At 45.0% G+C, this 12,657-nt stretch overlaps 2 protein-coding genes across 2 annotated transcripts in view; one reads left to right on the top strand and one right to left on the bottom strand.

Moving 5' to 3' along the window:
- The window catches only part of LOC6613133 (protein O-mannosyl-transferase TMTC1), a 41,058-nt gene that overhangs the window by 14,879 nt on the left and 13,522 nt on the right, over window positions 1-12,657 (bottom strand). The window lies entirely within an intron of this gene.
- On the top strand, window positions 7,698-8,853 carry LOC6613134 (TATA-box-binding protein-like protein 1). The gene is made up of 3 exons (XM_002037579.2): window positions 7,698-7,775; window positions 7,832-8,116; window positions 8,173-8,853. Exons 2-3 carry the CDS (start codon window positions 7,857-7,859, stop codon window positions 8,789-8,791), a joined length of 879 nt encoding a protein of 292 aa, XP_002037615.2. The 5' UTR covers window positions 7,698-7,775; window positions 7,832-7,856; the 3' UTR covers window positions 8,792-8,853.

Here is a 12,657-nt window from a genome sequence, read left to right as displayed (position 1 = left end):
AATCAAAACTGTTGAATGCACGTGCCTAATGATTATTGCCGCAGTGGGCCAAAGTATCCGTAATGGAATGGAGTGGAATTATAAGGGATGGCGTTGCTTCGACTGGACAAATGCCGCCATCATCGTCCTCATCGGCATCATTGACGTAGTGCCAGTGTAGTTGTCATCGTGGTGGTCAGCGTGTCTGTTCTGGCTGAACTCGTTTGTCATGGCATTCTTCGCTTCATATTAGCCGCAGACATGTTGTGTCTACGTGGAATCCGTGGAATCTATACAATTCTCCCGCCACGAAGCCCCCCCGCCGTAACCCCTTTCGAACAACCAACACACCCCGTTGTCGGAAATTAAATGTTACGACGACATTCTGGATCGTCCTGCCAAGCGAAACACCGAACATGCAATACTGGAGCACAGCCTCTGAAATGCAGAATACGGCGATGGCGATGGCAATGGCAATGGCATTCCTTTCGGTTGGTGTTGGCCATGCCTGTGCTGTTGTCATCATCACCATCAGCGCCATTTACGAATAATGAGTGTGGTCCGTGGCTCAGCGGCTCAGTGGGTGGCTGGGCATCTGGGTGGCTAGATGACTGGATGACTGGGCGGGTGGATTCTCGGACCGACTGAACATTCATGCCTTGCTCAGGACACGAAAATTGTTATCTCGCACATTGCATACGATTTCCGGCAGGCATTTGCCCACGTATGTACACTGCTAGTGTAACTCTGATCCAGATTCGGATTCAGATTCAGGATTTAGGCGCAGACGTAAAGATTCGCAGAGTGCGAATTAAGTTCACAGTAGTTGCATATGACACTCTGAGTACCCAGGTAAAACGATTTATGAGAATCGAAGGCAATAATAAGTTGGCACTAGTTTTGATACCCTTTATAAAAAATCAAATCAAAATAGTTACGAAAATAGCGAAAAAAGGCTATTTGATTGACCTGTTCATATTTCACTAAATATTAGTTTAAATTTATCATATTTCCTGGTAGCGCAGTTCCCAAAATAGTAAGATTTCCAGCTTTTATGAACACACAAATCCCTGAGACGAGGGCACTCCCACATCCTTTGAAGGAGCGACCCATACCCTGCAAGGACTCCCTTTTTGGCTTCGCAATGACGCTGCTAATGAGCTCTAATAACGATAATGACGCCCACGCAAATAGTAAATGTGAATACACTGCTCATATACGAAATACTTTCATAAATACATCCATGGAATGGGAATGGGTCGGATGAATGGCCGTCATTTGCCGGGGATGATGATGGGGTCTATGGCCCAGGGGATGCAACTGATTGGCTCTGTCGAGGATGAAAGCGATAGTTTGCCGGAATGTGCCTCTTAAATATAATGATTTCCCTAAAAATACCAAAGTGATTTTCGATGAAACCGGCTGAATGTCTATGCAAGCTCATCAGTAACATTATTTTCGGAACTCCTGCAATGATTCGTAAATAGAAATGACCTCAAATATCATAGAGATTAGGTTGATCTAATTTTATGTTGTTATTTCTTGTTATTTAGGCTGAGTCACAACATTTCGACTTACAACATTATGTATAACTTTTTTTTTAATGTTCTAATACTATTCAGTTTAAATTTTAATACGAAACTGCAAAGCGTAACCACAAAAGAACAAATTAATTGAAACAATTTAAACATAATTCGAAGCGAATTAAACAAATATCCGCTACACAGACATGGGATTTCCTTTCGGGCTTTTGCCGGCGCTCTAATGACATCCCGTAATTCCCCACTGATACTTTAAATAACCGCCTTAATTATATTTATTGATTTTTGCACTTTAAGCTTTGTATTTGCTGTGCCTGCAGGCAGAACTTCAGGCCGAGTCGGTGTCTTTCGAAGTTCCGCGCAAACTTAACCCTGACAAACGCCGCCAGGTGTTGGGCCAAAAGTTGAGAACAAAGCGCAGACAGGACCTCCTCGAGCAGTCCAATTAATTTCGATTGTCGAAAATAAAGCGAGACAATCACAGGACGACGAGCGGCAAGTATATATTAATCAAATGGCGCCACAGACGAAGACAGCCAGCTGGTGGCGGGGAAAGCGAGGCAAGCAGCAGTGGCAGAAGCGAGCAAAACGAGGACATCGAGCACCCTCCAGACGTGTCCTGTCTGCAGACATGAAGAGGCCTCAAGGTCCTGACGAAAGGCTTCTCAGCTGGCGTCGGGTATTACTTTGCTAATTTTCCTGCGCCAGACGCGAGCCATCTGTCCTTGCATAGTGACGATGTATTTCTACCCGGTAATTGCGCCAAACTCTAACTAGCCTATTAATCTTGCTATTTTAGTAGCTAGCTAAGGAAGATATTGTGAAAAGTTGAGGCGGGCTTGTTAAGTTTGTAGTGCAAAATATATTACTGCCTGCTCTTAGACAGACAGCTTTAAAAGTCATACTACAGCGTATAGTGTAGGATATCATTCAGTCGTGTCCTTTTCATTCCGGCTGCATGCGGCCAAGGACGCGCTCGAAAAGTCAAAGTGCAATTAGCAGGCAGCTGGCTTCTGTCGCTGGCTCCCTTTTTATTTATCAGTGCAAATATTTATTTTCAATTTCGTATGCAAATGTCGCAGTCGAGCTTCCTCCATTAATCACAGCTGCACAGTTGGCGGCGTCGCGAGTGGGCGGAATTGAAAAAATAATTAGGTTGTCATGTTTACGGCGCTGAAATTAGCTGGCAGTATCGGGGCGGCACATCTTTGATGTTGATCTCGCGCAGCGCGAAGGAATTTGCAAAGGCGGAAATTTCCATGACTTTTCACTTTTTCACTTGTTCACATTTCATTTTTTTTATTCCATTATTCAGCTTAAGAGCTGACCCTGTTTCTGGGCCAACTGGAGACGGGCGGAAGTTGCAGCAAAATACGAGCGCAGCACACCTTAAACCGGAAGCGGAAACTTTATTCCCAAAATGTCAAAAAACATAACAGAAACCCATTAGACACACTTTGTTTCTGGGTCAGCCGGCAGACTTCCAACTCCCCAGAAGTGAAAAAGTGAAAACCCAGGCAGGGAAAAAGTCGAAGCTGTCTGAGGGGGAGAAATTGAAACAAAACGAGTTGAATGGGTGGGCGGATGTACGGAAACTGACCAGGCCACTCTCTATTTCCCTCTCTCTCTCTCTCTCTTTCCTGCACTCGGTCTGTCTCTCTCTCTCTCTCTCTGTCCGAAAACCCGGTTCGCACGGAAATCAAGTTGTGTCAACAGCTTAAAAGCCAAAATGTAATAAGCCAGGGAAATGTAATGTAATAAAATATCAAATATAAAATGGCGATGGTCCGTCCTGGCAGGGGAGCATTTGTTGCCATTAAAGTTTTACTTTGAAATTGGATGCAGAGGGCCTTGGAAGTGGGTGGAAAAGTGGGACGTCGCACTCAGCTGAGCGTAAACCACTGAAGAAAGCCTGGGCTTTAAGGATGCAGCATAACTTGTATACCCTAACATTTAACAATTTAACAGTTTTAGGGGAAAAATTAAGACAAGAAGTTTAAATTTATATCGTGCCAGTTATTTCTATGAATTCTTTCAAATCCGTAGAAAATACGAGTTTATGGGTAATTCCAGATCGAAATAAGTGCAGAAACTTTCAAATGCATAAATAAAGCCGCAAAAAGCGATTAAAATCTGTGCTGGAGCTGGCAAATAAATATTATTGTGGCAAGCTTAAGGCCAAAGTAAATATGCTTGTGCCGCCAAGTGCCATAAAACGGATTGCTTGCCTTGGATTTTCTGCAGCCGCAAAATATGCAATATTTTATTATTGTTGCCCCGAACAGTATGCAACACTTTATTTCAGCGCTATGCGCTTCCGTTTCGGCTTGGATTTCCTTTCGTCCTGCGCCCCCGCCCCCGTCGCCCTTGCCCGCAAAGCCAAAGGACCTGGCTCTCGGCAGATCTGGAACAGTTCCAATCCTTGACTCCTTGGCGTTTGCGCTGGTGTGAGTGCCAAAAGTATGCTAGATAGCTTTTGCATGCGATTTGAATGAGCACTAACGGAAATCGCGCTGTGTTTGAAATTTTTTGTGTCCTTGTGGTTGGATAGAGCAGCACATGAGTGCCACTCGAAATCATTTTAAAACACTCGAAATCTGCTTTATGCTCAAGATTATTTCAGCTTAAAATTTTTTTTATCTTGGCCAACTTTTCCAATGATGTGCCACATAATTGAGTCCACAATCGAAAGTTCGGCGCCGTTCTTCAATCCCCCCCATCAATGGGACATTGAACCAAACAACGAATAAATGTTTGTAAACTTCCTTCTCACCGGGTTTTGTTCATTCAGCGAGCTTATTTATTTTTTCCACGAATAAAGAGTTCAATCAACCCATTGTTAGTTGTGCGGAACAAAAAGTTGTGAATAGCCCGACCCTGTTGGCCACCCAGACTTTTTAATGGCCAGTCCCGTGCCGAATTCCCAGGCCCAAATTCAAATCGAAGGCTGGGAATCAATAAGGGGGGCAGGGCGATTCGGTGCGGCGTTAATTTGATGTCTTGCAGCATGTTGCACGCAATGTAGATGGTAATTAGGTAGGTCCGGGAAATGTCTGCAGACGGGGCGGTGTTTGCTTCTTAATTGCGTAAAGCAAGCGTTTGATTGCTATTTGCTCAGCAATTGACATTAAACAGTTAGGCCAATAAAAAATTAAAACGGAAGTCCCACAACAACGGCCGTCAAGTGCGAGTTTCGGCAAATATTTAATGTGTTTTGGGTTCGGGGGGTGTGAGACTAGTGTTTTAACCCCCAGCCTAATGACTAACTAAACAAGCTGTTTTCCTTCCCCCTTCTACCTTCCACCATCGCCGCTGTGCCGATATTAAAACAACAATATTATTATTAGCACAAACAGTAAACGGTCATTGGCCTACCCCCAATCGAAGAAGTCAAGAAACCTCAAGTAGGCTGTCAATCAACACATCGAATGGAGCGGCGTCGAGTCGAATTGCCTCGTTTTGGCCGTCGACATTCCGCCAAATAATAGAGCTATTGATTTTCTAACCCCTCTAATGACGCCCATGGCCGCCGAAGGGGCGTTCTCTGACATGCCCCCGGCAGTCCTTGATCGGCTAATTAGCTGCCTGTCCGCGGAATGGATTGCTCCTGATTTTCCCACTCTTTAACTTCAAACGGCAGCCAAGTCTGCAAATTAATCTGGAGGCAATTTTTGAAGGAAGTCTTCTCCACTGCTGGATTATACAACAAAATGAGGCATACAACGAAGCCTTGAGATGCAGCTCATCCATTTCCATTGACCGAAGGGAAGGCACTTAAAGATGGCGTACACGAAATGGTGAAAAGTCGAATGGAAATTCGGTGAGTGAGTGCGGGCCACTTTTCGCCAGTTGATAAACGAGCGGAACTGCAAGGGACTGTCAAATCTGAGCATTTGTTCGATTTAATTATCGGTTGTACCAAGAGCTGGGCGGGCGAAATCTTGCCGGGCTTCGAGGGCATATCCTTGTGGCATGTGGCATGTTGCAGGGATGTAACAAAAAACCAATAATGAAAGTGGAGTTGCAATGCCGGAGATGTCAGTCCCTTGCAGCATCCCACTGCCCCACCGGCAAGGAATGCCCTCCCCTTTATCGATTAGCGCGTGTAACAGCTTTTACCTATGGGAATGTGAGTGCACTGAACGAAAAGTCGCTTGCAGTTTATTCAAAAAATGCTCTAGAAATGCTTAGCTGTTCAAATGTTAAAATAATAGTATGTAACTCATTTCTTTCAGTGCCATTTGCAATGCACACAAACAAGCAAGTTACTAAAACTGCTGTGGCCGATGACCTCGCAGCACCGCTCCCCACTTGGGGCTTGAGAAAGTGGGGGCGGGGTCAAGGGGAGGCACATGTGTATGTATGTGTGTGTGTATGTGGCTAGCAGAGCAAATGACGCTGCAAATGAAAGCAGGAAACGTTGCCGCATTCATTCATTTTACACACAAAAGCCATTAACCGCTTTGATTCCATTGTTTTGTTTGTCATCATCATCATCAGCAGAAGAGCAGCAGTAGCAGCAGCAGCAGCAGCAGCAGTAGCGCCAACAGCAACATCACTCCCAAACCCAAAACCAACCAAACCAAACCAAATCCCGAGCCCAAACCCAAACCCAAGCACCATTTCCCGTTTCCCGGTGTAAGTCCCCGCACTCCTGGCCATTTTCAATTCCCCACTCACGCCAGGAGGTCACGGGTCATTGGAGGACAAGGGTATGGGGCGAAGTCAAGGCTGTGATTTACACGACTAGCCATTTGATTTTTAATGGAGCCACCATCATAGTAGAACCTGTCACTAAATCCTAGGACATTGACTTTATTTAAGTCGCAATTACTGAATGAAAAAGTATCCTTCGGATGTTCAAATTACCCACTATATGTATGCACTTATAATTCGATTACAGCTTTAATTGGGGTAACCAGCGTAGCTCCACAGATCTATTTATTGTTTCTGCGGGCTTTTTCTTTACCTTCTCACCTATGACCTGCGGATATGTGCTGTTGGGGGAGTTTTAAGCCGGGCACTTTCACCCATTTGCCATTGTTGTCCCTCTTGCGCCCCAATATTATTATTATTGAAAGACTTTTGCTGAGCTGCGAGTTTTATAAGGTGCCTGCGGCATGGCTTCCCTAGACCAGCACCGCCATCGTCGACCGTGGACTCCGTGGATTCCATGGATCCCGTAGAGCGTCTCCGTCCGCCTCTGTCCGTCCATTTGTCCGTCCGGCGCTGGCAAAAAACGACTCTTGCGGAAAAATCAACATTGCACAAAAGTTTTCAGCGCTCCTCGCACCACCAATCTCCGGCACCACCCACTGACACCACCCGCTAGCGCCCACTGGCGCCCACTTACACCCACTTACACCCACCGACGCCACCGCCAACGTCATCGTTCATTTCGCTCCCTTTGCATTGCTTTTTTGTTTTGGCTTAGCGCTGATGATGTATGCACTTTGAAAAGAGTTGAGCAAAGTGGTTTTTCGGGTTTGATGAGCTAACGTCAAGTCCTTCGGGCGCGCCCGGCCTTGCCACGCCCCATTTTGCCGGCTGAGAAATATGAGTTGGTGTGGGTGTTTGATTTCCTCGTGTCGGTGTGTTTGATTTGCACTGCTGCATAAAGTTATTAATGGACTTCAATGGGGTTTCAATTATGCAATTTCTGCGATTTGAATTTGAATGATATTTTGATTGTTTGCTTGCGTTTGTTAGAGGATTCCCAAAATTGATGCATACAAATGCATTGTTTTAATTTAATCATAGAGCTAATGGTCTTGCCATGGGACTCAGTCGAGCGCAATTAATTGTTAAATAATTCACTTTGCGAATTAAAATGGCCAGAATTCAACGTGTTTTTTAACATCCAAATTTTAATAGCCTTTGATATTTTAGCATCGTTGCGTTTTAATTCATTAAGAAACTTCTCATTGGCATTCATATTTCATCAAAGTTGAAAAAGGGCACTTAGTGCCAACATCGACCATTATCGAACATTATATGATTAAATTTGTATTCGATTTCAGTTTTATACTATATTTTTCTTTAATTTAATATCAATTTTTTTAAAGCTCAAAGAAAATATTTTTAATAGACAAAAATTAAAAAATGCGCTCGAAATGAGTTCAGGTTCTGCATCTTTAGCGATTTATCGACATGGCGTCTCTACTCTTAAGAAGATCTGGTCACTCTAAATTATGCTTTTAGTTTAATTGGTATTTGCAGCGTTGAGTTAAATCGAATTGGAATAATTTCACCCAGGTACGATATACTAAGAGATACTTAAAGTGCTTCCGCTTACTCTCGTCGATCGTCAGAAATAATTCGAAGCGCTCAAAGCCCATGGAAATCCCGGTCAACAGTAAAGTCATGAACAAGGCATCAACGTCCCGGAAAACGCCACTTGAGGATGCAAAACTGTCGACTTCTGATCAAGACCCATCCGATCCCCACGTCCTGGCGAACAAAGGAAGGGAAGAAGGCCAGGAAAAGTCCATGCCCATCGTGAATCCAAGGAAGCCGAGGCTGAAAGATGTGCTGAGCATATACGAAAATGGGGGCAAACTGGGGGAATTAGAGCGATACTTGAACATTATATACAAGTGAGTTGGAAGCGCAAACTAAATGTACAACACTAATTTGTATCCCATCCTCGTAGACCCTTCTACTGCTTGGCCCTGACCACGTGCAAATTCCATCTCATGAAACTGCACCTAGCTTTGAAAAGTACGGCATTCGAACCCAATAAGCATACGGCCTTGTACGTCTATCGCTATTCGCCGATTCGCAGTATAAAGATCTATCCCCATGGCAACATTTATTGTCAGGCCTTTAGCAAGAGCAGCGCCCGCAGTGGCCTAACTCATATACTGCGAGAGCTGATGTTTCTGGGCTATGCGCCTCGTTTGCGACGGCTGAAGACGAATGCGGTCAACGCCACCTTCAGTGTGCCTTTCAATCTGAGTCTGATGCAGTTCCACCTGGAAAATCCGGTAGTGACCCGTTATGACACCTCGAAGTTTCCGTTCCTGGTGTACAAGATGATGGAAACAACGGTCGAGATAGCCATCTTCCCCACGGGCTACGTAATCGTGCTGTTCTCCACCTCCATGGAAATTACCAAGTTGGCTATAGCCCACACCCTGCCCATATTGTACCGCTTCAAGGATCCGAATCAGGATCAATGCAAACTGAGCCTCAGCCGTGGCGATATCGACTATAAACTGCTCTGGGAGAATCATTTCCAGAAGAACGGCGACAGGACCACCGATTGGTAAATCCCTTAAGATCCATTTGTCATTTCAGCTCGTTTTAGGTTGTTCCCACAATAAACTATATTTTTCACTGCACACAAGTTTTCCCCCTTATGCTCTTAAGATCTTGAGACGCCTCATAAATGTCGGAAAAACGCCCGGAGACACTGGAGAGTTCTATGCCAGCTTTAAATGGGTCTCAAAACTTTGTTTTAACACTAAGCCACAAGTCATTGCCTTTAAGTGGCGTCAGTCCACATCACTCGCATATTTACAATGCAGATTTGCCACTGCACTCCGCCCGGGAAATCGAATGTTTGCAGTGCCCAGCCACCTGGAGGATATGGCTTCGAATGGCTATTCTGGTGGCTCCACCACTCCTGGTTGAGGTGCTGGCACACCGACTAGCATAATAAAAGTGACAGCGAGCATGACAAAACCAAGCGAAATCGAATCGGTAGCGAAAATGTGTCAAATGGAATTGGAAACCGGCGGCTCCATCACTCCTGGCACCCTGGCACCACCAACCCAAAAGCCACACTCCTGACCAGGTGGCTTCGATTTGTGCTGGCCGACATGAAAAACAATTCAGTGTCATATTTGTGTGCCCGCCTTCGGTGTTTGTTTTGTAAACGCAGCTCATCGGAATCGCCTCGGTGGCTTAGGTCCTGTTGGGATGCGGGGATGCAGAGCTCCCACTTTTGTTCAGTAAAGTGTTGATAATTTGGAGCGCTTTTTCTGGCCGACTAACTAACTTCGCTGTTTGCATTTCCATATGGGTAAAGTGATGCTGAGGTAGTTAGTGAAATCAGTTTTAACATTTTCCGGTTAATGGCAACTTTAAGCAGATCGAATTTTCAGGTCAAATAAAACCAAGTAATGAATATTTTAATTCGCATTCCAAAGCTGCGGTGCAATTAAGTTAATCAAATAGTGCAATGGTTTTTGTGGCTTTCTTTCCTTTGTGGCTCATCCGGAAACTAAGTCCACATAAGTAAGCACGCAGTTTTTGGTGGATTTGCGAGCTTAGTGCTGCGCAGTGGATTCGGATTAAGAGCTTAAATTAAACAAAAATTATATGTATTTACGCTGAAAAATAAATTAACTAAAATCTGCCCATTTGAATGCCAGGCGCAGAGCTAAAAATGCAAAAAGTAATTAATATTCTTGTGTTCGTGTGTCCATGGCGTGGTGGTCCGAAGGATTCGCATCCCGCAGGACAGTGTGGTGAGTGGAGCTGCGCCGGACTGCATTTTCATAATTCCAGGACAACAGCGAACAAAACGCTGGGGAGAGTCGGCCCTCCAGGAGCAGCAAAAACGAGAGGAGCGAAACGAAACGAAGCGCAGTAAATTCCGACGCAGTGGAATTTATGCAGCAAATATTAACTTACCACACACATACACCAACACTCACACATTCGAGCGAGTCCTGCCGCATAAATCCAAGTAAAGGAACGCAAAGGCAAGGACATGGGGCAGCCAAATGATCCCCAACCACCCGATTTGTGCTTGGCCAGCAAGAAGTGACAACAAAACTCATTAGCAGAACCGGCGACCGTGACCGTCGCGCAAATGGGCGTGGCAACCCGCCGCCCCCCCACCCCCCTTCTCCGCAGCCACGCCCACTTTCGCCTGCACAGTGTGGGCGTTGGCCGCCGGTCAACCGCAGCCCGGGAAATCGGCGGAAAACTCCAGAGTCCGAACGCGGAGAGCCACAGAAAAACGCAGCGTGCACTTCCGTTTCGAGGCGAAAAGTTCCCATTCCCATTTCAGTTCTCGCTATTTTATTCATATTTTCACAGGCTGCACTTTATCTTAGTGCGGCGGTCTTAGTTGGCGAAATTGTGTGCAACCACGAAAATCTAATAAGCGCGCAAATTTGTTGACATTGCGCAAATGTTTTTTACGGGGCTAGAAGGAGCAACTTTCGCCAGTTCAGACCAGTCCAGTTCGGTTTGGTTTGGCTTGGTTCAGCCTCCCGAAAAAGGGGCAGCTCCTTCGTTAAAGATGACTGACTGCTGGTCTGGTGGCCTTGGGCCTTAACCCATTTCGGGGCAGTGCCAGATCCTCCATTTTTTTTTGGTGGCTCTGGACAAATGAAAAGTTGCGCTCTGCGCCAATTCTCAAATAATTACGGTGGCCAGCAGGAGCGGTCCCTCGGGGCGGATACGCAATATTTTAGAAATTATCTCTTCCAACGGAATGCTGATGAAAGGCTTTCCAATTTGGGCATAATTATGGTGCTAGATATTTGAATGTGACATTTTTGTACGCCAATGGGAATAACCATCACATGAAATATTTAATATTTTAATATTTCAACTGACGAGAGTCAATCTAAATACTATTTTGCTCCATAACCATTAGAGATATCTGCATTAACTTTCCAAAAAATAAAAGTTTTTGTTTTTTAATTTTGCAGTTCGCTTTATTTTGGGGTCAATCAATTTCGCAAGTAATAAATGGGTTAACGCAAAAACAGAGCCGCATGAAAGGAAGGACTCGAGATCGCCACAATCGCAAACAGCACGATGGTGTGTAAACCTTTTGGCTTTTGCACTTCTGCGGCAAGGTGAAGGCAAGGATAAAAGGCCTGGAATGCAAACCAGGAATGTGGCGGAGACAAAAGGCGACTTTGCATCGAGGACGAGGTTCTGCGGCCATAAGGTCCGCCTACTATCGACCCGGATGGTGCAGACAATTTCATTAACCGCTGCGCGCCGCTTTAAAGCCAAGACTTTGGCTCCTTTGATTTTTATCGGTTGACCTCCGACACGACGCGAGCGCAAGTCCTGATATCCTGATGTCCCGATGTCCTGTTGTCCGGGACTGTCTGACAGGATTAAATGCGAGTGCTGCTGCCCGGGGACAGGGCGTAAAGTTTTTAATTATTTTTGTGGCTTGAAAATGCATTTTCCGACGACAGTCCACCCTTGCTGACCCATCTGCCCATCCTGTGGGTGGGGAAGGACATGGGCGAGCTGCAGGATGAAGGAGGAGCAACCGCAAACACTGCGACTTTTATCAGCGCCTTGCCATTGTCGTGTGTTCCCCACGTCGGGCTCACTGCAATCATTTAAAAGAAAAGTGCAATAACATGTTATTTCGCCCCGGACGACAGGACTTTTGCCGCCTTCTTCTCCAGTTATGTGTTCCCAGGACGATTGTTAACGTTAAGCGGCTTTAAAACATTCCCTGCCTTATTACGTAATTACAAGCGGATGACAGGGACGAAGGCACTCGCTGCATTGAATTATTCGAAACACGCCAATAATTGAAACGCCGGGCTGGATAATATAAGAACCGGGCAAGGTGGTGTGCAATCCGCCGAAATCAATGAAAAATTCAGTGATTTACATCCAGACATTTTTCGCTCATTATGGAAATTTATTTATTATGACCCGCGAATTTCCCTATCCGCACAGAAGGAAACTATGCAAACGGCAATGAAATGAATCAGCGGATTATTTGCCAATTTGATTGATTGCGAATTTATACAACTTTATTTTTTTTTTAAATAAGGGATCAGTTTAAATAACATTTGAGTAGCGTTTTATTTTTGTGTGTGTTTATATAATATGTTTTTACTTTATGGCTGCATTAAAGATTACGAAGTGAGTACTTATCGACTTATTTATATAAGCCTCCTGGCTTTCTGTGCATTTCCGAAGCTCACATTTTATGCAAGTTCTCTCGAACTGCAGCTAATGCCATATTTTTGGAGCATGCCATGCATTTGGCTGGCTGAAAGAAAAGCCCAAAGGAGGGCAGCTATTTTTCGAGGAAATATCCGCACAAATTTTCACAATTAATATGCACTTCCTGTGCAGACGACTTGCATCCAGCTCCGAATGCAGCACCCCTGCCAGCCAACAACAAGTAGTGGGT

This window comes from Drosophila sechellia, chromosome 2L (assembly GCF_004382195.2).
Source record: "Drosophila sechellia strain sech25 chromosome 2L, ASM438219v1, whole genome shotgun sequence".
Lineage (NCBI taxonomy): Eukaryota > Metazoa > Arthropoda > Insecta > Diptera > Drosophilidae > Drosophila > Drosophila sechellia.
This window is presented reverse-complemented; position numbering and strand designations above follow the sequence as displayed.

What these genes read in the sequence shown, in the direction of transcription:
- LOC6613134 (XM_002037579.2), top strand. Translation starts at nt 7,857, where the DNA reads ATGGAAATCCCGGTCAACAGTAAAGTCATGAACAAGGCATCAACGTCC. An exon ending in TACTTGAACATTATATACAA is followed by an intron (nt 8,117 to 8,172) that starts GTGAGTTGGAAG and finishes CCATCCTCGTAG; the next exon opens with ACCCTTCTACTGCTTGGCCC.